General features: G+C 47.8%; 1 protein-coding gene across 1 annotated transcript; it reads right to left on the reverse strand.

The window, feature by feature from the left end:
- Positions 1-6,946: 6,946 nt before the first annotated feature.
- Positions 6,947-11,789, reverse strand: LOC117058862 (diamine acetyltransferase 2-like). The gene is made up of 6 exons (XM_033170263.1): positions 11,697-11,789; positions 10,578-10,629; positions 9,746-9,829; positions 9,185-9,283; positions 8,883-8,923; positions 6,947-7,138 (listed from the first exon to the last, which is right to left on the reverse strand). Exons 1-6 carry the CDS (start codon positions 11,757-11,759, stop codon positions 6,947-6,949), a joined length of 531 nt encoding a protein of 176 aa, XP_033026154.1. The 5' UTR covers positions 11,760-11,789.
- Positions 11,790-26,716: the final 14,927 nt, after the last annotated feature.

The following is a 26,716-nucleotide window of genomic DNA, read 5'->3' on the forward strand; positions in this document are numbered from 1 at the left end:
GGCTGGAGGTAATCAATAAGCTTCATGGCTTGAGCAGGGATTCGAACCCTGGTCTCCAAGGTCTTAGCCCCAAATTCTAACCACTACACCACACTGCCCTCCAACGAATGCCTCTGTGGCGGCTGCTAAACTGAGGAGCTTCTTCCTTCATTTTTAGGTTCTGGAGGATGCTTGCAGATGCACCTCTTTAACCTGGTTGATAATAGATCTGTAGAGTCAGAAGGGACCCAGGGGTCATCTAGTCCAACCCCCTGCCAGGCAGGCATTGTGGGTAATTTGCAGACTTGCATGGATCGGAGTGGGGGTGTACGTATATATTGATAATGTGTTCTTTATATAATGTATGTATATTAAATTCTTGAATGTGTATGTATAAATTTATAGCGTCTTTATGGGGGGGGGAATCTCCCCCAATTTGCTTCCTTTCCCACACAACCAGGACTCCTCGGACCACCTCGTCCTGCGAGCCATCTCCGGCCTCCGGCGAGCCCACCACGCTGGCCCCCACCACTCCGCCCGCCCGCCTGCCCCCTGGCAGCCCCCCCGGGAGCGGAAAGCCGGCTGCAAGACTTTCTACTGGAAGACACTTACCTCCTGCTAGAGAATCGTCTCCAGGGCTGCGTGTGTTTCTGTGACCTCGTTGTTTTGGACTACGATTGCCATCATCCGCGGCAACTGGCTAAACTGACTCAGGATGATGGGATTTGTAGTCCATCTCTTTTTCCGGGAGGGGCCAGGTTGACGGAGGCCGCTCTAAGCCGGCGTTCTTCAACCTCGGGGTCTCCCCAGACATCGTCATTCAACTCCCATCGTCCGTGGCCGTCGGCAAAGCTGACCCGGGACGATGGGATTTGTAGTCCGTAACATCTGGAGTGTGCCAGGTTAGGGTTAGACTGGGTAATTGTGCTTGGAAATCTGCCTGCCTCGGTTTCTTCTTCTTCAACCTTCAACCTTCCCCAGATCTATGTGGGGCCTCTGGCCCAACCCCTCCTGGGTGGCTTTTAATGCGATGTGCTAGCAAATCTGTGCTCAAGGCCGTCTTAAGCATATCCGGCGCCGTGGTGCAAAGATCCCACGGCCTGCACCAAGTGAGCAAGGGTGCGTGCGCCTCTCCCACCGAGCGCCGGCTCGTTTTTTTCCCTTTTAGCCTTCTGGCGCCCTGCAGAATTTGGTGCCTGCAGGCTAAAAGGGAAAAAACTGAACTGACGCTCGATGGGAGCAGCACACGCACCCTTGCTCACTCAGTGCGCTCGTTCGGTGTTCCCCGGACTCCCGCCTCCCTCCACCCTCAGTCCAAATCGGGACCCATGTAACTTCTCTCTTCCTCTGTTGCCGCTTGTGAGATAAACTCTCTCTCCCCCTTTTTTTGAATATTGTAATATGTTGATGATTCGCAATAAAGCACCCATTTTTCCGGCTGTTTTGTGGGGTTATCCTCTTGCTAATTTCGGGGAGGGCCAATTGCCTTGCAGTCTACACAGGGATCATAGAATTATAGAGCTGGAAGGGACCCCGGTGGTCATCTAGTCCAACCCCCTGCGATGCATGAATATGCAGCTGTCCCTAGCAGGGATCGAACCTGCAACCTTGGCATTATCCGCACCGCACTCTAAGCAACTGAGCTCTCCTGCTGCCTTAATTGTGCATTAATGATCTGGACGATGAGACGTGATTCCACTATCCATTCTGTTTGTGAAAGTTTTGAGGCAGACGTAATTCTTCGTTTCCAGTTGGTGCATTGAAGGTGAGTTGGACTAGATAACCCCTGGGGTTCCCTTCCAACGCTTCCACTCTGGGCCCGGGAATCCAGTCTCTCAGTCTACCCTCTCCCTTCAAAATGGAAGTCCCCTTCCTCACCTCCCACAAAAACCTGGTTGGCATCTAGAGGTTTCTGGGATGATGATGATAATAATAATAATAATAATAATAATAATAATAATAATAATAATAATAATAATAATAATAATAATAATTAATTATTATTATTATTATTATTATTATTATTATTATTATTATTATTTTATTTGTACCCCACCCAGCTGGCTGGGTTTCCCCAGCCATTCAGGATGGCCCCCAACAGAATATTTAAAACACGATAAAACATCAAACATTAAAAACTTCCCTAAACATGGCTGCCTTCAGTTGTCTTCTAAAAGTCAGATAGTTGCTTATTTCCTTGACATCTGATGGGAGGGCGCCACCACCGAGAAGGCCCTCTGCCTGGTTCCCTGTAGTTTTGCTTCTCGCAGGGAGGGAACCACCAGAAGGCCCTCGGAGCTGGATCTCAGTGTCCGGGCAGAACGATGGGGGTGGAGACGCTCCTTCAGGTATACTGGGCCTTTGAGGCCGTTTAGGGCTTTCAAGGTTAGCACCAACACTTTGAATTGTGCTCGGAAACGTACCGGCAGCCAATGTAGGTCTTTCAGGACCGGATACAACTCTCATCCTCTCTAATCGTTGATCATGCTGGCTGTGAACAGCTGTAGCCTGTGAACATCTGGAGGAACATAGATGATGTTCTCTACCCAAGTCTCAACCCTTTCACCACTCTATAATTCTGTGTCTTGTACGTTTCTGACAATTAAAAGAAACCCCTCCAGTGGGCAGGACTCGAATCCACGGCTTCAGGTTAAGAGGAAGGAGATTCCAGCTAAACATCAAGAAGAACTTTCTGGCAGTAAGAGCCGTTCGGTGGCTGCTTCTCCTTCCTTCAGGGATTTTAAGCAGAGGTCGGGTGGACATCTGCCAGGGATGCTTTAGCTGAGACTAGTGCATTGCAAGGGGGCTGGGCTGGATGACCTCTGGGGGTCCCTTCTAGGATTCTGCAGACCTGAGGTTCCCCCCCCTCCTCTAGAACCCCATTCCACCTCCAGAAACCCACAGGTCTCCTCTGGGTCTGTGAAGGAAGCGTGCGACGAGCCTGGGTTATCTCAACGCTTTTCTACTGACCTTTCCCCTTGATGGAGATTAAACCTGATTGTGGTTTTTATGTAAAAGGGGTTTTAATTACCCCCTGGGACGAAGGAGAGCGTGGGCACGTCAGGAGGTGCGGGGAAGACGAAGCAGAGACGGGTGCCGCCACATAGGGTGGTCGGACGTGCCCACCCGTCACCCTAATATTCTGCTAATAGGAACTGCTGGGCTGGAAAGTTCTCCAGAGAGTCATCTGGGTTTGTCAATTCCGTCTGATCCTGTCCCTAACGGACACCGGGCCCAAGGTGTTTCGGGGCTGGAGGTGGGGGGAACCAAACGACATCTCCTCCTTCCATCCCATAATGAACGGGGAGCCCACCTCCAGAGGGTCTCCTCTGGGGCAAGGCCAAGGAAACGAAATGTTGCTGTGGATGTAAGAGTCTGCAGGATCAGGCCAAAGGCGGCCCATCTAGCCCGGCATCCAGTTCTCGCAGTGGCCAACCACGATGGGAAAACCCGCAGTCAGGATTCGAACCCAAGAGCCACTCTCCCCTCCTGTCAGGAACTTGTATCCGGAGGCAATTGTGACTGTGCTCACTTTATGAATTAAAACCAATCCTTTTTTAAAGGCACCCGTGTTTGGTGGCCTTTTAATGCTTCCGGGTCCCAGTTTCTGGCAACCCCAGGAGGCGAGAGTGCTGGTCTTGCGTTCGAATCCCGCTTGTAGGTTTCCTGGTTGGCCGCTGTGAAGACATTGGCCTGATGCAGCCGGCTCTGGTGTTCTTGTGTACGAAAAAGCAGACAGGAGTTTTAAAAAGGTCACAAAGGGTGTTTTTCTTCTGGAGGCTCCAACAGAAGCACCTTATGGATTTCCCTGGGGAGAACGTCTCGGGGCCTGGCGATCAGCAAGGGATCCCTGTTAAAGGTTGCAATTCCTGTTGACAGTTCCCAGCGGGGGGAGCGAAATGGCTATTCCTCCCACAGTTCTGTGGCTGTGGGTCAGGAAGGCCACTAGGCGTGGGTGGGCACGCCAACACATACCAACTCAGACCCTGAATAAAAAAAGTATTTATTTGCTTACTCATAGAATCATAGAATCCTAGAGTTGGAAGAGACCCCAAGGGCCATCCAGTCCAACCCCCTGCCAAGCAGGAAACACCATCAAAGCATTCCTGACAGATGGCTGTCAAGCCTCCGCTTAAAGACCTCCAAAGAAGGAGACTCCACCACACTCCTTGGCAGCAAATTCCACTGCTGAACAGCTCTCACTGTCAGGAAGTTCTTCCTAATGTTTAGGTGGAATCTTCTTTCTTGTAGTTTGAATCCATTGCCCTGTGTCTGCTTCTCTGGAGCAGCAGAAAACAACCTTTCTCCCTCCTCTATATGACATCCTTTGATATATTTGAACATGGCTATCATATCACCCCTTAACCTTCTCTTCTCCAGGCTAAACATACCCAGCTCCCTAAGCCGTTCCTCATAAGGCATCGTTTCCAGGCCTTTGACCATTTTGGTTGCCCTCCTCTGGACACGTTCCAGCTTGTCAGTATCCTTCTTGAACTGTGGTGCCCAGAACTGGACACAGTATTCCAGGTGAGCTCTGGCCAGAGCAGAATATAGTGGTACTATTGCCTCCCTTGATCTAGACGCTACTCCTATTGATGCAGCCCAGAATTGCATTGGCTTTTTTAGCTGCTGCATCACACTGTTGACTCATGTCAAGTCTGTGGTCTACCAAGACTGATGAATGAATCTATTCATTTAGTTATGTATTTGGGCTTCGCACTAGCACCTGGTTGGCCACTGTGAGAACAGGGCACTGGGCAAAATAGACAGCTGGCGGGTGGAGTTGTGGTCTAAACCACTGAGCCTTTTGGGCTTGCCAATCAGAAGGTCGGCAGTTCGAATCCCGGTGACGGGGTGAGCTCCTGTTGCTCGGTCCCAGCTCCTGCCAACCTAGCAGTTCAAAAGCATACGATTGCAAGTAGATAAATAGGTACCGCTCCGGCGGGAAGGTAAACGGCGTTTCCATGCGCTCTGGTTTCCGTCACAGTGTACCATAGAATCCTAGAATCCTAGAGTTGGAAGAGACCACAAGGGCCATCCAGTCCAACCCCCTGCCAAGCAGGAAACACCATCAAAGCATTCCTGACAGACGGCTGTCAAGCCTCCGCTTAAAGACCTGCAAAGAAGGAGACTCCACCACACTCCTTGGCAGCAAATTCCACTGTCGAACAGCTCTCACTGTCAGGAAGTTCTTCCTAATGTTTAGGTGGAATCTTCTTTCTTGTAGTTTGAATCCATTGCCCCGTGTCCACTGCTCTGGAACAGCAGAAAACAACCTTTCACCCTCCTCTATATGACATCCTTTTATATATTTGAACATGGCTATCATATCACCCCTTAACCTTCTCTTCCATTGTGCCAGAAGCGGTTTAGTCCTGCTGGCCACATGACCCGGGAAGCTGTCTGTGGACAAACTCCGGCTCCCTCCGCCTGAAAGCGAGATGAGCGCCGCAACCCCATAGTCGCCTTTGACTGGACTTAATGGTCCAGGGGTCCTTTACCTTTTATCTTTTAAGATGCAGTAGGAAAAGATTTGCAATGGAAACCATGAGGGGGCAGAGGGAGGTCGAAGGATTCAAGGAACCCTATACAGGTGAAACTCGAAAAATTAGAATATCTTGGAGAGGTTCATTTCTTTCAGCAATTCAACTTAAAAGGTGAAACTAATATATGAGATAGACTCATGATATGCCAATCGAGATATGTCAAGCCTTTGTTTGTTATAATTGTGATGATTATGGCGTACAGCTGATGAGAACCCCAAATTAACAATCTCAATTTTGGGGTTTTCATCAGCTGTATGCCATAATCATCACAATTATAACAAGCAAAGGCTTGACATATCTTGCTTTGCATGTCATGAGTCTATCCGTAGCTGACAAGTCTCCCTTTTTTGGCGGGAAACTCCCTTACTCCAAGCCGTTTCCCACTGCTATCCCTTATTGTTGATATCCCTTGAATTTCCCTTATTTCCAGGTAGAAGAGTTGGAGTCTGGGGACTCCTTGGGTCCCTGCATTTCTCAGCCCTGCCTGCCTGCCTGCCTCACAGGACTGTTGTGGGGATTAAATGAGGACAAGGACCAGGGAGCTCCTTGGAGAAAAAGGTGGAATATAAATACCTAATAACAAACAGACAGACAGACAGATATATAAAGAAGAAGATAAAATAGACGAATGTTTCTCGGCAACAGGTGCTCAGATTAAGCATTGCTGCCCCTAACTGGAGGCAGAGCAGAGCCAACCTGGCCAGAAGCCATCAGTGGTCCTCTCTTCCTGCATGAATTTGCCTAATCCTTTTCTAAAGCCATCCAAGTTGGTGGCCATCGCTGCTCCCTGTGGCAGGGAGTTCCAGAGGTTAACCGTGTGATGCGTGAATAAGTGCTTTCTTTTCTCTGCCCTGATTTCTCTTTCCTGGGAGGTCTTTCCTGGTGTAAATTTATTTGTAGCCTGGGGGGATTACCGCGGCGTGGACTGTCCCTGAGAATCGTAGACTGTCCCTGGGACGGGTGAGGGTGCTGATCCCTTATTTTCAAATCCGAAACTTGACAGCTATGAGTCTATCTCATATATTAAACTCCAGTAGCTAATGAAAACAATTGCTTACATAAATGGACTTTTCCACGATATTCTAATTTTTCGAGTTTCACCGGTATATGTTTAAAGTTGATTATATTTGAATGGAAATGATATTTGTAAAAACTCTAGATTGTTTTTTTTTAAAAAAAACCAACGAAAGGAAAACAGCCTTACAAAACTCCTACAGGCTTTTATTTACAGGTATAGTCTGTATTTCACTATGGAATCCTCTAATGTTTCACAGGAAGAAATCTGCATAAGGTAAAGTCTCCTGCGAATTTCTTCCTTCCTCTCCCTCTTCCCAACCAGGTTAGGCAAGTGAAATAAACTCTTTATGTACGGTATAAACCCTGCAGGGGGCGCTCTTTGACCTTCCCATTTAATAGGGAGTTCAGTGAGCGATCTTCTTCTTCTTCCCACTTTGCTGCAACCTCTGCAAGGCATCCCGATCCAGAACCATGCAGTGCAGATCCTCGGATTCGGTGGTGTCGTGAGCCCCCAGGTGGACGTAAATCTGCTTGGCCGCCTGGTTCCATTCCATGGTGACAAACTTCATCTCCACGCAGCCGGCTTCCAGGGCGATCTACATCCGAGGAGGAGGAGGAGGACAGAGAATGGACATAAAGCAAAGGTTCGCTGGATTTACGTATAAGCCAAACAAGCTGTAGCTTAGGGCCCCACTCTTTTGGGGGGCCCCCAAAAAAAATTAAAGGGGGGGAAAACTGGATGTACATTTCCAAAATATAAGATAAAAAACAAATAAAATAAAACCTATAGTGTTTTGTGTTGTGTAGGCTCCTAGGATGTAAGTCATGGCCCCCGCCTGCTAGCCTGCTCCCTAAAATATCACGGGTTTGCTCCTTTCTATATATAGGGTGCCTACATTCTGCTATTTCTAATTATTAGTAGTTTGCATCATTACACCTATTATTATTTCATGTTATAGTAAGTTTCTAGAGACTGGATTATGAGTTTTGCAAATTGTGTTTCTAGAGGAGCTTTTGTTATTGCCAAATGCCAATGTGTTTGCATTATTAAGTTTGTTATGAATAAAAAATCCTTTTAAGTTAGAGCTTAATCATTATTTCACTATTAATATACTTCTTCTTAATTGCATTTCAGTTCAACAATTACTTTGATAAAATACATATTTGGTTATTTTGTGCAAATGGCTTTAGATACCGATGAGGTCCATAAATTACCATATAGCATATATTTGACACAAAAAAAAGCGACAATTTGGACTTCTAAAGGGCCCCGTTACCTTCAGTAGCTTAGGGCCTCATCAAACCTAAATCCGGCCCTGGGTACATTGCAGGGGGTTGGGCTAAATGACTCTCAGGGTCCCTTCCGACTCGGCAATTCTAGGACCTTGCCTTGAAAACACTCCCCAGGCCACTCGGACAGGTGTGTTCATCAGTATGCAGATGATACCCAGTTCTACCTCTCTTTCAAATCAGAACCTGCGAAGGTCCTGTGTGAGTGTCTGGAAGCGGTTGGAGGATGGGTGGCGGCTAACAGACTGAGGTTGAATCCTGACAAGACAGAAGTGCTGTTTTCGGGGGACAGTCTGCGGGCGGGTGTGGAGGACTCCCTGGTCCTGAATGGGGCCTGAAGGACCAGGTGCGCAGCCTGGGAGTCATTTTGGACTCACCGCTGTCCATGGAGGCGCAGGTCAATTCTGTGTCCAGGGCAGCTGTCTACCAGCTCCATCTGGTGTGCAGGATGAGACCCTCCCTGCCCGCAGACTGTCTCTCAAGAGTGGCGCATGCTCTAGTTATCTCCTGCTTGGACTACTGCCATTCACGCTATGTGGGGCTACCTTTGAAGGTGACCCGGAAACTGCAACTAATCCGGAATGCGGCAGCTAGACTGTGGACTGGGAGCGGCCGCCGAGACCACTGGAAGACCTACATTGGCTCCCAGGATGTTTCCGAGCACAATTCAAAGGGTTGGTGCTGATCTTGAAAGCCCTAAACGACCTCAAAGGTCCAGTATACCTGAAGGAGCCTCTCCACCCCCATCGTTCAGCCCGGACACTGAGGTCCAGCTCTGAAGGCCTTCTGGCATTCCCTCCCTGCGAGAAGTGAGGTTGTAAGGAACCAGGCAGAGGGCCTTCTTGGTGGTGGCGCCCGCCCTGTGGAACACCCTTCCACCAGATGTCAAGGAAATGAACAACTATTTGACTTTTAGAAGACATCTGAAGGCAGCCCTGCTTAGGAAAGTTTGATGTTTTATCATGTTTTTAATATTCTGTTGGGATGCGCCCAGAGCAGCTGGGGAAAATATGATCAAAATATGGCCAGGATGTCAGGCTTCAAACTCACCTCTGCTACTTTGCTCAATAACTGCTTCCCAACTCCTTGGCCTGGCGGAGAAGTTGGACAGAAAGAGAAGTGGTATGAGTCACAAGAAAAATAGCCTTTCCCAACCTGGAACCCACTGGCCATTTGGAACCACAACTGTCATTCTACCATTCTACATACCCAGCACGAAAGCTGAGTTGTTGCATCTTCTCCGAGGAAGGAGAGAGGAAGCTCTTGATTGGTTGACAGAATCCCCCAGGTGTGTCACAGCCCCGACACTGCTGTAACTTGGCCGGGCACTCCCAGGTGATGCCCTCACGTACCTCTGAATTCTGCCACCACGTACAAGTTTTCCAGGTACACCATTCTCCCATGGTTGACGTTGTACCCAAAGAAGTACAGGGCATGGCCAATAGGGCGAGCTGCATTGGGGAACATAGCAAAGGAAAATAGCAAAGGTCTTCATGCAATGGAGTAAACGGCGGTAGGAGAAAAAACTTCCTCTGTCCCTTCAACTTACTAGCACTTTACACCTTGGAGTAATTTACACCAAGGAGCTGAGCTTAGGGTGGGGGTGCATTGGGGGAAATAACAAAGGATAGGTCTTCATGCAACGGAGTAAACGGTGGTAGGAGAAAAATCTTCCTCTGTCCCTTCAACTTACTAGCACTTTACACCTTGGAGTAATTTACACCAAGGAGCTGAGCTTAGGGTGGGGGTGCATTGGGTAAAATAGCAAATGATAGGTGTTCATGCAATGGAGTAAACGGCGGTAGGAGAGAGAAAAATACTTCCTCTTGCTCTGTCCCTTCAACTTACTAGCACTTTACACCATGGAGTAATTTACAACAAAGAGCTGAGCTTAGGGTGGGAGTGGCTCTTACCTGGCTTGCACCCCTTTTCCACAGGCTGTTCAGCCAGGAGGCATTTGAAGAAGGGGTCCTTGCCAAAACCGTCCGCTTTTAGAACTGTGTGCCGGGAAGGAAAACAAGGAAGGAAAAAGTGTTTTAGGTTGAGTGCACTCTGGACCTGGCCAAATGGAATTGCAGAGTTGGAAGGGACCCCTGGGGGTCATCTAGTCCAACCCCCTACAATGGAGGAATCGCAATTCAAGAATCCCCGGCAGATGGCTATCAAACCTGTTTAGAAACCTCTGAAAGACAGTCCACCGCCTTCCAAGGGAGTCCGCTCCAGTTTCAAACCGCTTTCATCACCATAAAGTTCTTGCTAATGTTTAGCTGGACTCTCCCGTTTTGCCGTCGGTTCGGGTGGAGCCGCAACCAATGAAAGAGGCAGAGTCAGCTAATTGTGGTAGTGTGGTGTAGTGGTTAGAAGGTTTCAAGAACTCAAGACGAGCCTTCGTGTTGATGATTTGATTGTTTCAGGGGGTCTTTTGGAAGCAGTTTTTTTTCGTTTTACAATCAAGAAGTGTACAAAATTTATCAAATAAATAAATATGAAACAGAAAAGTCCCAGTATGCTGTGCCAGCGGCGTCATTATGTTAACTATATTAACGAGTAAGAATTTAAAAGAAAACTTGGGACTGCATCGCAACTTGTTTAAGAGCAATGGGTTGATTTGTATTTGCAACTTTTTGGGGGGTAACAAGTTTAAAGGCAGTTTGCAGCAAAACTTCCTGGAACTCTTTCTTGGCGTGGAGAGAGCTTGTGGATTCATGCCCGACACGCCAGTAGCACAGCACCCCCCAGCCTTACCTTGAGAATTGATCGTCACGTCTTCCAGTAAGTGGTGAAAGTCAGCAATTTCCTGGGCGGAATAAAGAACGGAAAGCAGGCGTTCAAATCAACGTTCAAAAACTCCCTGGCGCTGGGCCAGGCTTCGCCCGGGATACTCTGTGTGCCAGACTTCTTCAGAGTAGGGATCTACTACGAGCGGTGTAGAATCATAGAACGGTAGAGTTGGAAGGGACCCCCAAGGGACATCTAGCCCACCCCCGCAATGCAGGAATCTTTAGCCCGACACGGGACTCGAACCCATGACCCTGAGATGTGAAGAGTCTCGTGCTCTACCGACTTGAGCCCAGCACCAGGGACGGATTTAGGCTGGATGAGGCCCTAAGCTACTGAAGGTAACCGGGTCCTTTATATGTCCAGCTGTCCTTTGTCAACAACAAACTGTCACTGTTTTTGTGTGTTGAATATATGCTATATGGACATTTATGGACCTCAAAGGTATAGCAGTTCGAAAGAACGTCAAAGTGCAAGTAGATAAATAGGTACCGCTCCGGCGGGAAGGTAAACGGTGTTTCCGTGTGCTGCTCCGGTTCGCCAGAAGCGGCTTAGTCATGCTGGCCACATGACCCGGAAAAACTGTCTGCGGATAAACGCCGGTTCCCTCAGCCAGTAAAGCGAGATGAGCGCCGCAACCCCAGAGTCATCCGCGACTGGACTTAACTGTCAGGGGTCCCTTTACTTTTACCTTTTTGATAGGTATCTAAAGCCATTTTCACATAACAAATAGGAGCCTACACAACACAAACCACTGTTGCCACATGTAGGTTTTATTTTATTTGTTTTTTTATCTTACATTTTGGAAATGTACATCCAGTTGTTGTTTTTCCTTTAAAAAATTTTTGGGGCCCCCATAATTTGTATAATTTGGAATATATAATTCGGTTTGATTGGAAATTTTTAATAAATATTATTTTTATTTTACAAAATCCCCCCCCCCAAGAGAGTGGGGCCCTGCGCTATAGCTTGTTTAGCTTATATGCGTAAATCCGGCACTGCCCAGCACCCTGTTCTCACAGTGGCGAGAAACACGTGGCGAGAAACCTGTCAGCCCTCGGGATTCGAACTAAAGACCGAACTCACATGTATCAGGCTCATGATGTGCTCGCAATCCTCGACGGTGGCTTCTCGGATGACACACTCCATCTTCCTCCGCCGGCGACGCGCGTCTCCACAGCCTCCTCTTGAGTTATCCTGAACCTGCTGCTTTTTATTATACGCCCCACCCCACCCGTGGCAGGCGCAGCCTTCCAGGATCTCTCATGAAAAAGTGAGACCTTTTCCCACCTGGGATTCGTGCCAGGTGGGAAAGAGCGACTCCGCAGTCGCCGCGCAAAGCGTGGTAGTTTCGACACCAGCGGAGCAGGAGCGCGTCTCTAAGACGCCTGGGGAGGAAGGGGAGTGGGCGCCCGCCCACGCAAGGGGGCGGGGCAAGCGGTAGAGAACAAAGGGAGAACGGCAGGCAGCCCCCACCGCCGCTGGAGCGACCCCCAGCCCTGAGGTGGGGGGCTGTTGCGCCCTTCTGCCACCCCCTCCCCAGATGCGAGCCTGTGTGGGGATGCGCCAACCATGGGCCTAGCCATGGGGGGGGGGGAAGACGCCAGCTGCCCCCCCCGCCACCCCCATTAGATCAAGTAAGACAGTAAAAATACTTCTCTAACTGACCGATCTTGTATCTGAAGAAGTATGCATGCACACCAAAGCTCATACCAAGAACAAACTTAGTTGGTCTCTAAGGTGCTACTGGAAGGAATTTTTTTAATTTTTAATTTTGTTTTGACCAATCTTGGGTTCCATGATCACTGCTTGGGAGAAAAGCAATGACAGACCTAGACAGCATCTTAAAAAGCAGAGACACCACCTTGCCGACAAAGGTCCGTATAGTTAAAGCTATGGTATTCCCAGTAGTGATGTATGGAAGTGAGAGCTGGACATCTGAAGGCAGCCCCATTTAGGGAAGTTTTTAATGTTTGATGTTTGATCGTGTTTTTAATATTTTGTTGGAAGCTGCCCAGAGTGGCTGGGAAGGCCCATCCTGATGGACAGGGTATAAGTAATAAATTGTTGTTGTTGTTATCAATCGCATGCTATCCTAGTCAAAACAAAATAAAAAATAAAAACATTCCTTCCAGTAGCACCTTAGAGACCAACTAAGTTTGTTCTTGGTATGAGCTTTCGTGTGCATGCACACTTCTTCAGATTTTTGTTTTGTTTTGTTTTGACTATGGCAGACCAACACGGCTACCTACCTGTAACGGATGCTATCCTAGTTTACTTGCAGGTGCCATCAGGGGTTTTTCCTGCATGCAAACCCAACCCCCTCAATCTTATAGCCAAGCACATTTAATATGGCCGAAGCCCATGACACTCTCCTGACGCACACAAAAATATGTCAGTCTTCAAGATGCCGCTGGAGTTTGTTTGTCTCCGAGTCAACGGCATTCTGCTCTGTGTGAACTCGGTGATCGCCCCTTTACGAAATCTTACATAATTTTACACAATCCAGATTACATAATCCAGATTACATGCACATTATGCCTCTGTCCCTGATACGTTATCGGCAAACAGGTATTTAAACCAACTTTGCCTTGGCAGCGTTTTCCCTTTTATATGCCTCAGAGAAACTAGTTGCTGAGTTAGGAGAAATTGTGGCTCAGTGGCCAGCTCCTCCCCGTTCTCCAGGAAAAGGTTCGGTCCAAGGCACAGCCTCATTCAACTCCCGCCCGAACTCAGCATTTTCAGAAGTGGATGCAATCGAGGGGGGGGGGCGTCTCCACTGACAACTCGCAGCCGGCGGGGTCATCTTCAGAGATTGTCAAATAAATGGCTCCTAGTGGCAATGGCTGTTGTTTTTTTCCCTGCAAGATCCCATTTATACCTACCGGACCATAAAACTAATTCCGCATTTGTAGGAAATCAATGCTTTAGTGTGGCAGCACCTGCGCTGTGGAACTCCCTGCCAATTGATACCACGCAGGCACTTTCACTGTGCATCACCTGCTAAAAACATGCTTGTTTGGCTGATCCGACCCAAATATGGAGAAAGTTGGCTGGTTTTTTTAGCTTATCCTTGGTGTTAATTGTACCTTGGTTTAAGGGATGTGGGTTAAACCACAGAGCTTAGGGCTTGCTGATCAGAAGGTCGGCGGTTCGAATCCCCGTGACGGGGTGAGCTCCCATTGCTCGGTCCCAGCTCCTGCCAACCTAGCAGTTAAAAAGCATGCAGTCCAAATAGATAAATCCGGCGGGAAGGTAACCGGTGTTTCTGTGCACTGCTCTGGTTCACCAGGAGCAGCTTAGTCATGCTGGCCACATGACCCAGAAGCTGTACGCCAGGTCCCTTGCTCAATAAAGTGAGATGAACGCCGCAACCCCAGAGCCGTCCACGACTGGACCTAATGATCAGGGGTCCCTTTACCTTTTACCTTGTTTAAGAACAGCTTAGTTTATGAACCTGGATTAAGAACGCTGCAAACCTGGAAGTAGGTGTTTTAGCCTGGAGAAGAGAAGGTTAAGGGGTGATATGATAGCCATGTTCAAATATATAAAAGGATGTCATCTAGAGGAGGGTGAAAGGTTGTTTTCTGCTGCTCCAGAGAAGCGGACACGGGGCAATGGATTCAAACTACAAGAAAGAAGATTCCACCTAAACATTAGGAAGAACTTCCTGACAGTGAGAGCTGTTCGGCAGTGGGATTTGCTGCCAAGGAGTGTGGTGGAGTCTCCTTCTTTGGAGGTCTTTAAGCGGAGGCTTGACAGCCGTCGGTCAGGAATGCTTTGATGGTGTTTCCTGCCTGGCAGGGGGTTGGACTGGATGGCCCTTGGGGTCTCTTCCAACTCTAGGATTCTATGATTCTATGGTTTGTGAACTTTGCCTTGGAATAAGAACATGTTCCGCTTCCAGTCGAGTGTGTTCCATTTGTAAATTGAGTCCCCCGCTGCTATGGGAAAGCGTGCCTTGGTTTAAGAACGCTTTGGTTTAAGAACGGACTTCCGGAACGGATTAAGTTTGTAAACCAAGGTACCACTGCATGTTGAATGTTTTCAGTATCTGCTTTTAACTGTTTTTTACTGTGCAACTAGGACCAGGGGGGGGGGGGACCTGGGTTCAAATTTCTGCTCTGCCACGAAGCTCACTAGGTGACCTTGGGGGCCGGTCGCTGCCTCTCTCAGACTAGCCTACCTTGCAGGGTTGTTGTTGTGGGGGGGTTAATTGAGGAGTGGGGGAGAGCTGTGTACGTTGAGCTGCTTAGAGAAAAAGATGGGAGACAGATGCAATCGTCCCGAGAACATTATTGTCTTATTCTTTTCGTAAACTGCTTCGAGGGGTGTGTTTGTGTGTGTTTGTGTGTGTGTGTGCTTTACAATCAAGCAATACATAAGAGGTTTGTGAAATAAAGCATAGAATCGTAGCGTTGGAACCACACCTAGCGCTTTCGTCTCTGCCAACACGGGGAATGGTGCCCGTCTTGATAACCGCGTTTCTCAGCACTTGGATGAGGCAGCATTTGTGCAGAAAAAGAGGAACGGGGGGGGGGGGGCGATGGCTGTCACACAGCGGAGACCTTTGAGCAGCTGAGGTTAAAGGCGTCTGCAAGTACCTGCCTTCCAAGCAGCGAGAGGCAATGTTTCAGACGGATGCACCTTGGAGCAGAGGCCAAGAGTTCAAGTCTGCCTTTACTGGGAAGGAAGGTTTAGATAAAAGAGAACGGTTTGCGGAGGGGATTATTTTTTTTTTTTTGCAGAGGCGGAGGAAAACAAAACCGACTGCAGTTTATTTAGCAATTCCGTTTCTGTCCTGATTTTCCAGCTCAAGGTGGCATGCACGGTTCTACCCCCCCCCCATTTGATCGTCACAACAACCCTGCAAGGCGGGTTAGGCCAAGGGTGGGGAATCTGTGGGCCGCAGACCAAGTCCACACATCCACACACTTGTCAGTCACTGAACATCACTCCGATGAGCGAAGGAGGGGGGGAGGGGGGTTCAGCTCCGCTTGGGCTGAGCACACCAGTTCCCTGTGGTGAACTGAGGAGTGGGGGGCATAGCTGTCAAGTTTTGGATTTGAACATAAGGGATCAGCGCCCTCACCCGTCTACGGTTCTCGGGGACAGTCCACGCCGCGGTAATCCCCCCAGGCTACAACTTAATTTACACCAGGAAAGAGCTCCCAGGAAAGAGAAATCAGGGCACAGAAAAGAAAGCACTTATTCATGCAACACACGGTTAACCTCTGGAACTCCCTGCCACAGGGTGCAGCGATGGCCACCAACTTGGATGGCTTTAGAAAGGGATTAGGCCAATTCATGCAGGAGGAGAGGACCACTGATGGCTTCTGGCCAGGTTGGCTCTGCTCTGCCTCCAGTTAGGGGCAGCAATGCTGAATCTGAGCCCCTGTTGCCGAGATACATTCGTCTATTTTATCTTCTTCTTTATATATATATATATATCTGTCTGTCTGTCTGTCTGTCTGTTTGTTATTAGGTATTCATATTCCACCTTTTTCTCCAAGGAGTCCCCTGGTGTCCTAGTCCTCATTTAATCCCCACAACAGTCCTGTGAGGTAGGCAGGCAGGGCTGAGAAATGCAGGGACCCAAGGAGTCAGCGGACTCTTTCCTGGAAATAAGGGAAATTTAAGGGATATCAACAATAAGGGATAGCAGCGGGAAATGGCTTGGAATAAGGGAGTTTCCCGCAAAAAAGGGAGACTTGACAGCTATGGTGGGGGGGAGGGGGTTAGATCTTGCTTAGGGGAAATCCTAAGGTGGGGAGGTAATCCAAAAACAGCCCGGTGAGGGCCAATCTTGCTCAGCACAGAGCATTGCGTTTTAGGGACTATTAAAAAGGGGGGGAGGGGGAGAAGGAATGGAATGGAGTGTACGGGAAGGGAGCCTGGCTGGAACCCTGAACAGGAGTACTCCATGCCACAGGGAGAATCAATGTGGCACCCTTCGAGTGTTGGACAGCAGCTCCCGTTGGCCCCTGCAGCAGCCAGCCCCTGTCGGCACCCGTCTATCTCGAGAGACAATGGAGTGCTGAGCAAGTGTTAGCAGCACCGAAGTGACCTCTTTGGGGTGCAAGCCTGGGCTGTGTGTGTGTGGAGGTCCTGGGCTGCCCAGACGCAGGGGCGTAGCAAGGTAAATTGGTACCTGGGGGCAAAAATTTTTTTGTCAAACCCCCCCCCCCAGGCATGGGAAGGTCAGGTGGTACCCAGTGCAGAAAATTTCTTGTCAACCCCCCCATTGATTCCCTCCCCGCAAAAACGGTTTTACGTTATTTCATATTTTCTTACAAAGGAATAATAAGTAATAATAATTAAAAAAAACTTTTATTTATATCCCGCCCTCCCCGGCCAAAGTCGGGCTCAGGGTGGCTAACATCAGATACATAACATTGGTATAAAATCAAACAATAATTAAATTACCTCCTAAAAACACCTCAAAATCAAATTAAAGTCTAATGAGATGGCTTTCCACAGGGTTAGGGTTGGGAACAGTAAAGTGCTCCACTGAACTGAAATTTCAGCCTTCACGACATAGGAGAGCCAGTTTGGTGTAGTGGTTAAGAGCGGCAGACTCATAATCCGGTGAACCGGGTTCGCTTCCCTGCTCCTCCACATGCAGCTGCTGGGTGACCTTGGGCTAGTCACACTTCTCTGAAGTCTCTCAGCCCCACTCACCTCACAGAGTGTTTGTTGTGGGGGAGGAAGGGAAAGGAGAATGTTAGCCGCTTTGAGACTCCTTCGGGTAGTGAAAAGCGGGATATCAAATCCAAACTCTTCTTCTTCTTCTTCTTCTTCTTCTTCTTCTTCTTCTTCTTCTTCTTCTTCTTCTTCTTCTTCTTCTAGGAAAACAGCCAAGTGAACAGATATTTTGGTGGAGGAGGGTCAAGATATTAACTGATATGCATGAAATTTCATATATAGCTATAGAATCCCTAGTATAGTAACATAAGACCTTCGGAGCAGGCATTTTCAAAAAAAAATTCAAAGAAATGTTTCAAAAAAATTTGTTCCTTGATAATTTGTCACCCCCTCCATTATGGAACCTGGGGCGGCCCCCCCTTGCTACGCCCCGGGTTTACTCCTGAGACTTTTATTCTCCGGAACAGATCCTGCAAAGCAGCGGAAGTTTAGGGTCAGAGCTTTCCTTCTCCGAGATGGGCTCCCCTCCCAGGCGGACGAGCCCCACCTGCCCCTCACTTCCCTCCACGGCATGTGCAGAAACCGCCTTCTGGACCATTTGACCCCCGTCTTCGCGTGCAGATGAAGTGCCTAACTCCCCAAGGGTTAGAGACCCATCGGTTCCCCTCACCTGGTTTAGCCGGCCACTCGAAGCTGTTCCCAGGGTGTGGCCGCTCTCGTAGAATCACAGAACTGTAGAGTTGGATGGGGCCCGGAGGATCATCCAGTCCAACCCCGTGCAATGCAGGAATATTTTGCCCAACGTGGGACTCGAACCCAGGACCCCGAGATTAAGTGCTATCTTGGCTGTAGTCAAGGAGCTGCAGGTGAAATCTTGAGTGCAGCCTGAGGACCAAAGGTGGACAAACCACCCCAGAAGGAACACAATGGTTCCCACTTGTACAGTATTTCAGAACAAAACTACTTTTCGTCCTTATGGTCTGGTGTCTGGTGCCACCTTGTGACCAAAGAGGGGAAAGGGACAAGGAAGTTGTGTGGTTCATCAGGAGAGAGAGAGAGAAACCCACAAACTATCCTTTGATACCTTGTTGTTTAGTTGTTCAGTCGTGTCCGACTCTTCGTGACCCCATGGATCAGAGCACGCCAGGCACCCCTATCCTCCACTGCCTCTCGCAGTTTGGCCAAACTCACGCCAGTCACTTCGAGAACACTGTCCAACCATCTCATCCTCCGTCGTCCCCTTCTCCTTGTGCCCTCCATCTTTCCCAACATCAGGGTCTTTTCCAGGGAGTCTTCTCTTCTCATGAGGTGGCCAAAGTACTGGAGCCTCAACTTCAGGATCTGTCCTTCCAGTGAGCACTCAGGGCTGATTTCTTTAAGGATGGATAAGTTTGATCTTTTTTGCAGTGAGATGATCTTTTTGCAATGAGATGAGCAAACGTCAATCTTCACACCCCATGATTGACAGAAGCTTCAGATTCCCTCCTGTAGATAGAGGAATGTCAGAATCATGATCAAAACTCAAATAATAAAGAACAACAATTTAACACCCATTGTCTAAAACACCATAAGCAATCAGAAGTACCCATTAACCCAATCACACCACTTACCTTATGATAGAATCTTGCTTTCCTGCCTTTTCTGTATCATTGAACTGTATGGAACCAAAAAAACTATAAAAGTAAAACCTTGCCATTGTTCAAGGTCTTTGCTCTGCCTATCACGCATGAGCTGGGACCCTCTTCATCCTCTTAAACTGGGATGAAATACCAGGGACTGAAAAGCTAGCAAAACCACACTTCAAGAACCTATGCAGAAAATACTCCCTCCAAAAGCGAGTATTTTCATTACCGGGCTAGGAAGACCTGAAATTTTATAACAAAGGAAAAGCTCAGTATTGTCTCTACACTGACCATCTGACTTCTACTTAAAAACCTCCAAGGAAGGAGAGTCTAGCGTGATTTGGGGAGCTTCAAAACCTCCATCTTTCTGTCTCCAAATCCTGAAAGACTTTCGATCTAAATAATTTGGATTTTAAATTGTCCCTATTTTCATTGGCGAAATGCTGGGAGGGTATGGGGTTTGGCAGACTGCCCTTCTTGAAAAGATATTGCAGAAGCAAAAAGCGTATCTTAAGGGCAGGAGCTCAAATGACTACATCTACCTGGCACAATTTTATTTACAGGTGAAACTCGAAAAATTAGAATATCGTGGAGAGGTTCATTTTTTTCAGTAATTCAACTTAAAAGGTGAAACTAATATATGAGATAGACTCATGACATGCAAAGTGAGATATGTCAAGCCTCTGTTTGTTATAATTGTGATGATTATGGCGTACAGCTGATGAGAACCCCAAATTAACAATTTCAACTTTGGGGTTTTCATCAGCTGTGCACCATAATCATCACAATTATAACAAACAAAGGCTTGACATATCTCGCTTTGCATGTCATGAGTCTATCTCATATATTAAACTCCAGTAGCTAATGAAAACAATTGCTTACATAAATGGACTTTTCCACAATATTCTAATTTTTTGAGTTCACCTGTATTTTTACAAATATTGTGTCCCATGATCACCCAGTGCCACCTATATATCTGGGTCGTTGGAGGCCATATACAACCTTTATTCTGTTTAAACAAACAAAAAAAAAATCATTCCAGTAGCACCTTAGAGACCAACTAAGTTTGTTCTTGGTATGAGCTTTCGTGTGCATGCACACTTCTTCAGAACTTTATTCTGTAACTTTATTCTGTTTGTTTGTAAATAAATCAACAACTTTATTGTAATTAAATCAACAACTTTATTCTGTAACGTTATTCTGTTTGGTTGTAAATAAATCAGCAAAAGGATTAATTCTGAATACCAGACACCAGAGCTGGGAGATGACTGGGAGCTTCTCTCTGCTGGAGACAGGATGCTGGCCACCTGATCAAGCACAAAGGGCTTTTGTTATGCTTTTAAACTGGGAAAGTACCTGCAAGAAGAAAAATGAGTCACCCAGCAACACAAAAACACACAGAGGTGGAAACCCAGCATCTTTCCCCAGATTTTTAAGAAGGGGGGAGGTATCACCCTCGTAACAAACTCCAATTAGCTCGCTAGATATTTCATAACAAAATAAAATAAAAAATTCCTTCCAGTAGCTACACCTTAGAGACCAACTAAGTTTGTTCTTGGTATGAAGTGTGCATGCACATGAAAGCTCATACCAAGAACAAACTTAGTTGGTCTCTAAGGTGTAGCTACTGGAAGGAATTTTTTATTTTATTTTGTTTTTACTGTGGCAGACCAACACGGCTACCTACCTGTACCTAGATATTTCATGAAAGGATTTGTAGAGATGGAAAGGGAACACAGGGGCCATCTTGTTGTTGTTGTTTTTGTTTAGTCGTTTAAAGGTAAAACGCCTGAGCATTAGGTCCAGTCGTGTCCGACTCTGGGGTTGCGGTGCTCATCTCGCATTAATGGCCGAAGGAACTGGCGTACAGCTTCCGGATCATGTGGCCAGCATGACTAAGCTGCTTCTGGTGAACCAGAGCAGCGCACGGAAACGCCGTTTACCTTCCCGCCGGAGCGGTACCTATTTATCTACTTGCACTTTGACGTGCTTTTGAACTGCTAGGTGGGCAGGAGCAGGGACCGAGCAATGGGAGCTCACCCCGTCATGGGGATTCGAACCGCCGACCTTCTGATTGGCAAGCCCTAGGTTCTGTGGTTTAACCCACAGCGCCACCTGCATCCCTTTGTTTAGTCGTGTCCGACTCTTCGTGACCCCACAGATCAGAGCATGCCAGGCACTCCTGTCTTCCACTGCCTCCCGCAGTTTGGTCAGACACATGTTGGTGTCTTCGAGAACACTGTCCAACCATCTCGTCCTCTGTCGTCCCCTTCTCCTTGTGCCCTCCATCTTTCCCAACATCAGGGTCTTTTCCAGGGAGTCTTCTCTTCTCATGAGGTGGCCAAAGTCTTGGAGCCTCAACTTCAGGATCTGTCCTTCCAGTGAGCACTCAGGGCTGATTTCCTTCAGAATGGATAGGTTTGATCTTCTTGCAGTCCATGGGACTCTCAAGAGTCTCCTCCAGCACCATATTTCAAAAGCATCAATTCTTTGGCGATCAACCTTCTTTATGGTCCAGCTCTCACTTCCATACATCACTACTGTTCTAGCCCAACTCCCAGCAATGCAGGAATGTTTGCCCAGAGATTAAGAGCATTGTGCTCAACCCAAAAGAGCTATTTCCTCCTTGCTTTATGCCTGGGGTCAGCAAAATTTTTCAGCAGGGGGCCACTGTCCCTCAGACCTTGTGGAGGGCTGGATTATATTTTTTGGGGAAAAAATAATGATCTAATTCCTATGCCCCACAAATAACCCAGAGATGCATTTTAAATAAAAGGACACATTCTACTCATGTAAAAACACGCTGATTCCCAGACCGTCTGTGGGCCAGATTGAGAAGGCGATTGGGCTGGATCCGGCCCACAGGCCTTAGGTTGCCTACCCATGTTTTGCACCTTCTAAAAGATCCTCTACCAGACTGCTTGCAAACTAACCTCATCATTCACAGGAAAAACAATCAGGATTTGATTCAAGAATTACATAGCAATACAGAGATGAGGGTCAGAGCTGGTGTAAATGGAGCCATTGCTGAAGTCTTTAAAACGTTAAATGGAGCGAAACAAGGATGTAGATTTAAGATTTTTTAAAAAATAATAATAATTTAAAAATAGATTATTTTTTTAGATGCTCTGGCTGCGAGGAAGATTGGAAACAGAGAGCTATGGTTGCTATATTTCAAGAGGTAAAAATCAGGACAGAAAAAAATGTTGCCTGAACCTGACTCCCCCCCCCCCAAAAAAAAACACCAAAATGGACATTTGCTATAAAATGTAAACGTCCCCCCAGATGGGCGTGTCAGCCGCCCGAAAGAGGACATGCCCAGGATTTCCCAGGCGTATGGCAACCCTAATGTTGGAAAAAGATCCCTGCACTTCAAGGGGGTTGGACTAGATGACCCTCGGGTCCCTTGCAACTCTACCAGACTTTTAGAAGACACCTGAAGGCAGTTCCATTTAGGGAAGTTTTTAATGTTTGATGTTTTATCGTGTTTTTAATATTTTGTTGGAAGCCGCCCAGAGTGGCTGGGGAACCCCAGCCAGATGGGTGGGGTATAAATAATAAATTATTATTATTATTATTATTATTATTATTATTATTATTATTATCACAATTATAAATGGAGATTTGGAGGCCTAACGGAAGTGAAGCTAGGTATGAGCTGCTAGCAGATGTTACTTACAGATTCCGGCAGCATTTCTTTAAATTATCGATGTCTTGCTTTGCGCCCTTGCTGTGAGCAATGTTGCGTTTTGCGGTTTGGCAAATTGCAATGAAATTGTTATGGCTTTTGGTTCATACAGTAAACCCTTTGGTACATGCACTTACACCCGCCCATGCCAATCCCTGCGTGTGCGGGCAAAACTGGTTGACACCCAACGGCTTCTGGGCACAAATTCCAGAAGCAGGTCCAAACGCCTCCGTTCTTCGCCCAAAGTTCACCTTTTTCTGCAAATCCAGACATGCCTCGGTTCTCGCCTCTTCCCACCTTGGGCTCTGCAGCAGTGTGCAGGATTTGACAATTCTGTGATTCTGTGAACCCTATTCACACCACGTAGAACCATACATTCAAGGCTTCCTGCCAATAATCCTGGGAACTTTAGTATGCAAAGGGTGCTGGAAACTATAGTTCTGCAAGTGGCAAATCTGCAATTGCTGGGATACTTAAGAGTGTAAGATGAGCCCTCCTGGGCCAGTTTGATGGCCGACCCAGTGATAGAATGATAGACATGTCGAGCTGCAAGGGACCCGCAGGGTCATCTAGTCCAACCCACTGAAATGCAGGAATCTTTTGCCCAAAGTGGGACTCGAACCCACGACCCTGGGATTAAGAGTCTCGTGCTTTACCGACTGGGATAGGTGGGATTCACTTGTCACCTGAGGGCTGTTAAGACTGGTTTAGAAATACAGCCAAACGAAACCTTTGCAATTTGGAGCATGTGTGACAGGCGCTGTTTTCAGATGCCTCAAAACAATTTAAAAATCAAAGCAGCTCCCTGCAAGTAGAAATGTAGGGTGTGGTGAGCAGGGCTACAACCTCTTTCTCTGAGGCCCCCCCCCTTTTTTAATTTCAGGGAATTGTTGTGAAAGGAAGCACTCAAAGTAACAGTGGTTAAAAGCGTTTGAGTAGGATCTGGGAGAGACCAATGGCCCATTTAGTTCAGCATCCTCTCATATCCTGCAACATTTTTCTGATGAAAATAGGGACGTCCCATTCCATAATGATAATTTTTATTATTCATACCCCACACATCTTACTGGGTTGCCCCAGCCACTCTGGGCAGCTTCCAACATATATAAAAACAATATTTTTAAAATATTTTTAACTTCCCTATACAGGATTGCCTTCAGATGGCTCATAGGTCAGATAACTCCGTACCCTCCAACATTTCTCCAATGAAAATAGGGACGTCCTAAGAAAAAGTGGGACATTCTAGGATCAAATCAGAAACTGGGATGGCTTCTCCATGAATTTTCCTAATCCTTTTTTAGCCATCCGGGTTTGTGCCCAGTCCTGACTGCTGTGGCAGGGAGTTCCATAGTTCCAACTATGTGCTCCACGAAGGGCTTTTATTTGATCTGTCCCGATTCCTCCAACGTTCAGCTTCAAGGGATGTCCTGGTGGGTGACACCCCCACTAAGCCATGAAGCTAAAGGGGGGACCCCGGGGGCCAGTCGCTCGCTCTCTAGCGAGCCTACCCCCCAGGGTTGTTGTGAGGGTAAAATGCATAGCTGTCAAACCTTCCCTTCAGCCCCGTCTTAGCCATTGCCCCTACTGGCGCAGGGTGCCAGGGCGCCGGCCCCCCCAGGGGCGCCCCGTGAGCGCAGCGAGCAGGGGAGCCGTGCAGCCCCAGCGGCAGCCTCCCCCCTCCCTGCATGCCACCAGATGGACACACCCCCACCCCATTGGCGGCTGGGTGGCTGCCCCACCTCCTGAGGGGCAGCCAGCGCAGGAAGAAGGCGGCCCCAGAGGTGGAGAGGTGCGAAGGCGGCACACCGGAGCTCCCTGCCCCGCACCCCGTGCTCTCACCGGACGCCCCGGATGCCACCCACCCCCCGCCAGCCCACCACCACCACTACTCCCCGGGGCACGGGGGCACCGGAGGGATTGCCGCGCCACGGCGGCCGATGTGCCTAAGACGGCCCTGCTTCCCTTTTTTGCAGGAAATTCCCCAATCACTACTATACTATAGACCAGGAGTGGCCAACTCCCAAGAGACTGTGATCTACTTGCAGAGTTAAAAACTGGCAGTGATCTACCCCCTTTTGGGGGGTTCAGGGCAAAGTTGTTGAGCTTTTTTGGGGAGGAGGAAAGCCCCGTTTTTTAGGCATTCAGGTCAAAGTTGTTGTTGAGCTTTTTTTTTAGGTAGAAGGAAAGCCCTGTTTTTCGGGGGTGCAGGGCAAAAAATGAGCTTTTTTAGGGGACCCAAAGTTGTTGAGCTTCTTTGGGGGAGCCAGTGATCTACCAGTGATCTACCACAGATGTCCAGTGATCTACCGGTAGATTACGATCTACCTGTTGGACGTGCCTGCTATAGACTATAGTACTGATAGGGGAATTTCCCGCAAAAAATGGGAAGGTTGACAGCTATGAAAATGGGAGGAGGAGAACGATGCACACTACCCTGGGCGGAAAGATGAAGCCCATATGCAACAAACAAAATAAATCCAGCATCGCCTGAGCTCTACGAGTAAAGCTTTCTCCCAATTGAAGAACAGAGTGTTTGAGGACCAGGACATTCGCAGGGAAACCAAAATACTCGTTTACAAACCTGTTGTACTACCAACCTTACTGTCTGCCTGTGAAACATGGACCACGTATAAACGCCATCTCCAACTCCTCGAAAGGTCTCTGAACATTTTTACACATCACTTGGGGAAGACAGGCGAACTAATGCCAGGGTACTGGAAGAAGCAAAGATCACCAGTGTCGAAGCAATGATTCTTCAACATCCACTTCGTTGGACTGGTCATGTTGTGCGGATGCCTGATGATCGTTCTTCCAAAGCGACTACAGTCATACCTCGAGTTGCGTATGCTCCGTGTTGCGTACGTTCGACTTACGGATCTCCGCGACCCAGAAGTCCTCCCCGGAGCGCGCGCGACACGCAGGTGTGTTCAGGTGTGCAGAAGCATTTTGCGCACTTCGCGCATGCGCAGGAGCGCAAAAACGCGCAAACTTCTGGGTTTTTGGGGGGGGCGTTCGTGTTAAGCACGCCCGTGTTATGTAGCGCGATCCACAACAGATCGTGTGTGTAACACGGGGTACCACTGTACTCTATTCCGAACTTAAAAATGGAAAGCGTAGTGCTGGTGGTCAACAAAAGAGGTTGAAAGACTGTCTGAAGGCAAATCTAAAAAAATCTAGTATAAACACCGACAACTGGGAAGCACTGGCCTGCGAGCGCTCCAATTGGAGAACAGCTTTTACCAAAGGTGTCATGGACTTTGAAGACACTGGAACTCAGGATGCAAGGGAGAAATGTGCTAAGAGGAAGGCACAATGGCAAACCCTCACCGTTATCAACTTCCGCCCGGAAACCTATGTCCTCACTGTGGAAGGATGTGTGGATCCAGAACTGGCCTCCACAGTCACCTACGGACTCATTGTTAAAACCGTGTTTATGGAAGACAATCTTACTCGGCTATGAGGGATCGCCAGAGAAGAAGATTTGATGACCGGCTCTTTCATCGGAGCCTGGAGAGTCAGTGGCCACGCTCCTTGACTGAGGCTATAAAGCTAAATTAGGCTTCCTCAACCTCAGCCCTCCAGATGTTTGGACACTACAATTCCCATCATCCCTGGCCACTGGTCCTGCTAGCTAGGGATCATGGGAGTTGTAGGCCCAAAACATCATGGAGAGGCGAACTAAGGCCCAGGGGCCGGATGCAGCCCAATCGCCTTCTCAATCCAACCCTCTGGGAATCAGCGTGTTTTTACATGAGTAGAATGTGTGCTTTTATTTAAAATGCATCTCTGGGTTATTTGTGGGGCCTGCCTGGTGTTTTTACATGAGTAGAATGTGTGCTTTTATTTAAAATGCATCTCTGGGTTATTTGTGGGGCCTGCCTGGTGTTTTTACATGAGTAGAATGTGTGCTTTTATTTAAAATGCATCTCTGGGTTATTTGTGGGGCCTGCCTGGTGTTTTTACATGAGTAGAATGTGTGCTTTTATTTAAAATGCATCTCTGGGTTATTTGTGGGGCCTGCCTGGTGTTTTTACATGAGTAGAATGTGTCCTTTTATTTACAATGCACCTCTGGGTTATTTGTGGGGCATGCCTGGTGTTTTTACATGAGTAGAATGTGTCCTTTTATTTAAAATGCATCTCTGGGTTATT

This window comes from Lacerta agilis, chromosome 14 (genome assembly GCF_009819535.1).
Source record: "Lacerta agilis isolate rLacAgi1 chromosome 14, rLacAgi1.pri, whole genome shotgun sequence".
Taxonomy (NCBI): domain Eukaryota; kingdom Metazoa; phylum Chordata; class Lepidosauria; order Squamata; family Lacertidae; genus Lacerta; species Lacerta agilis.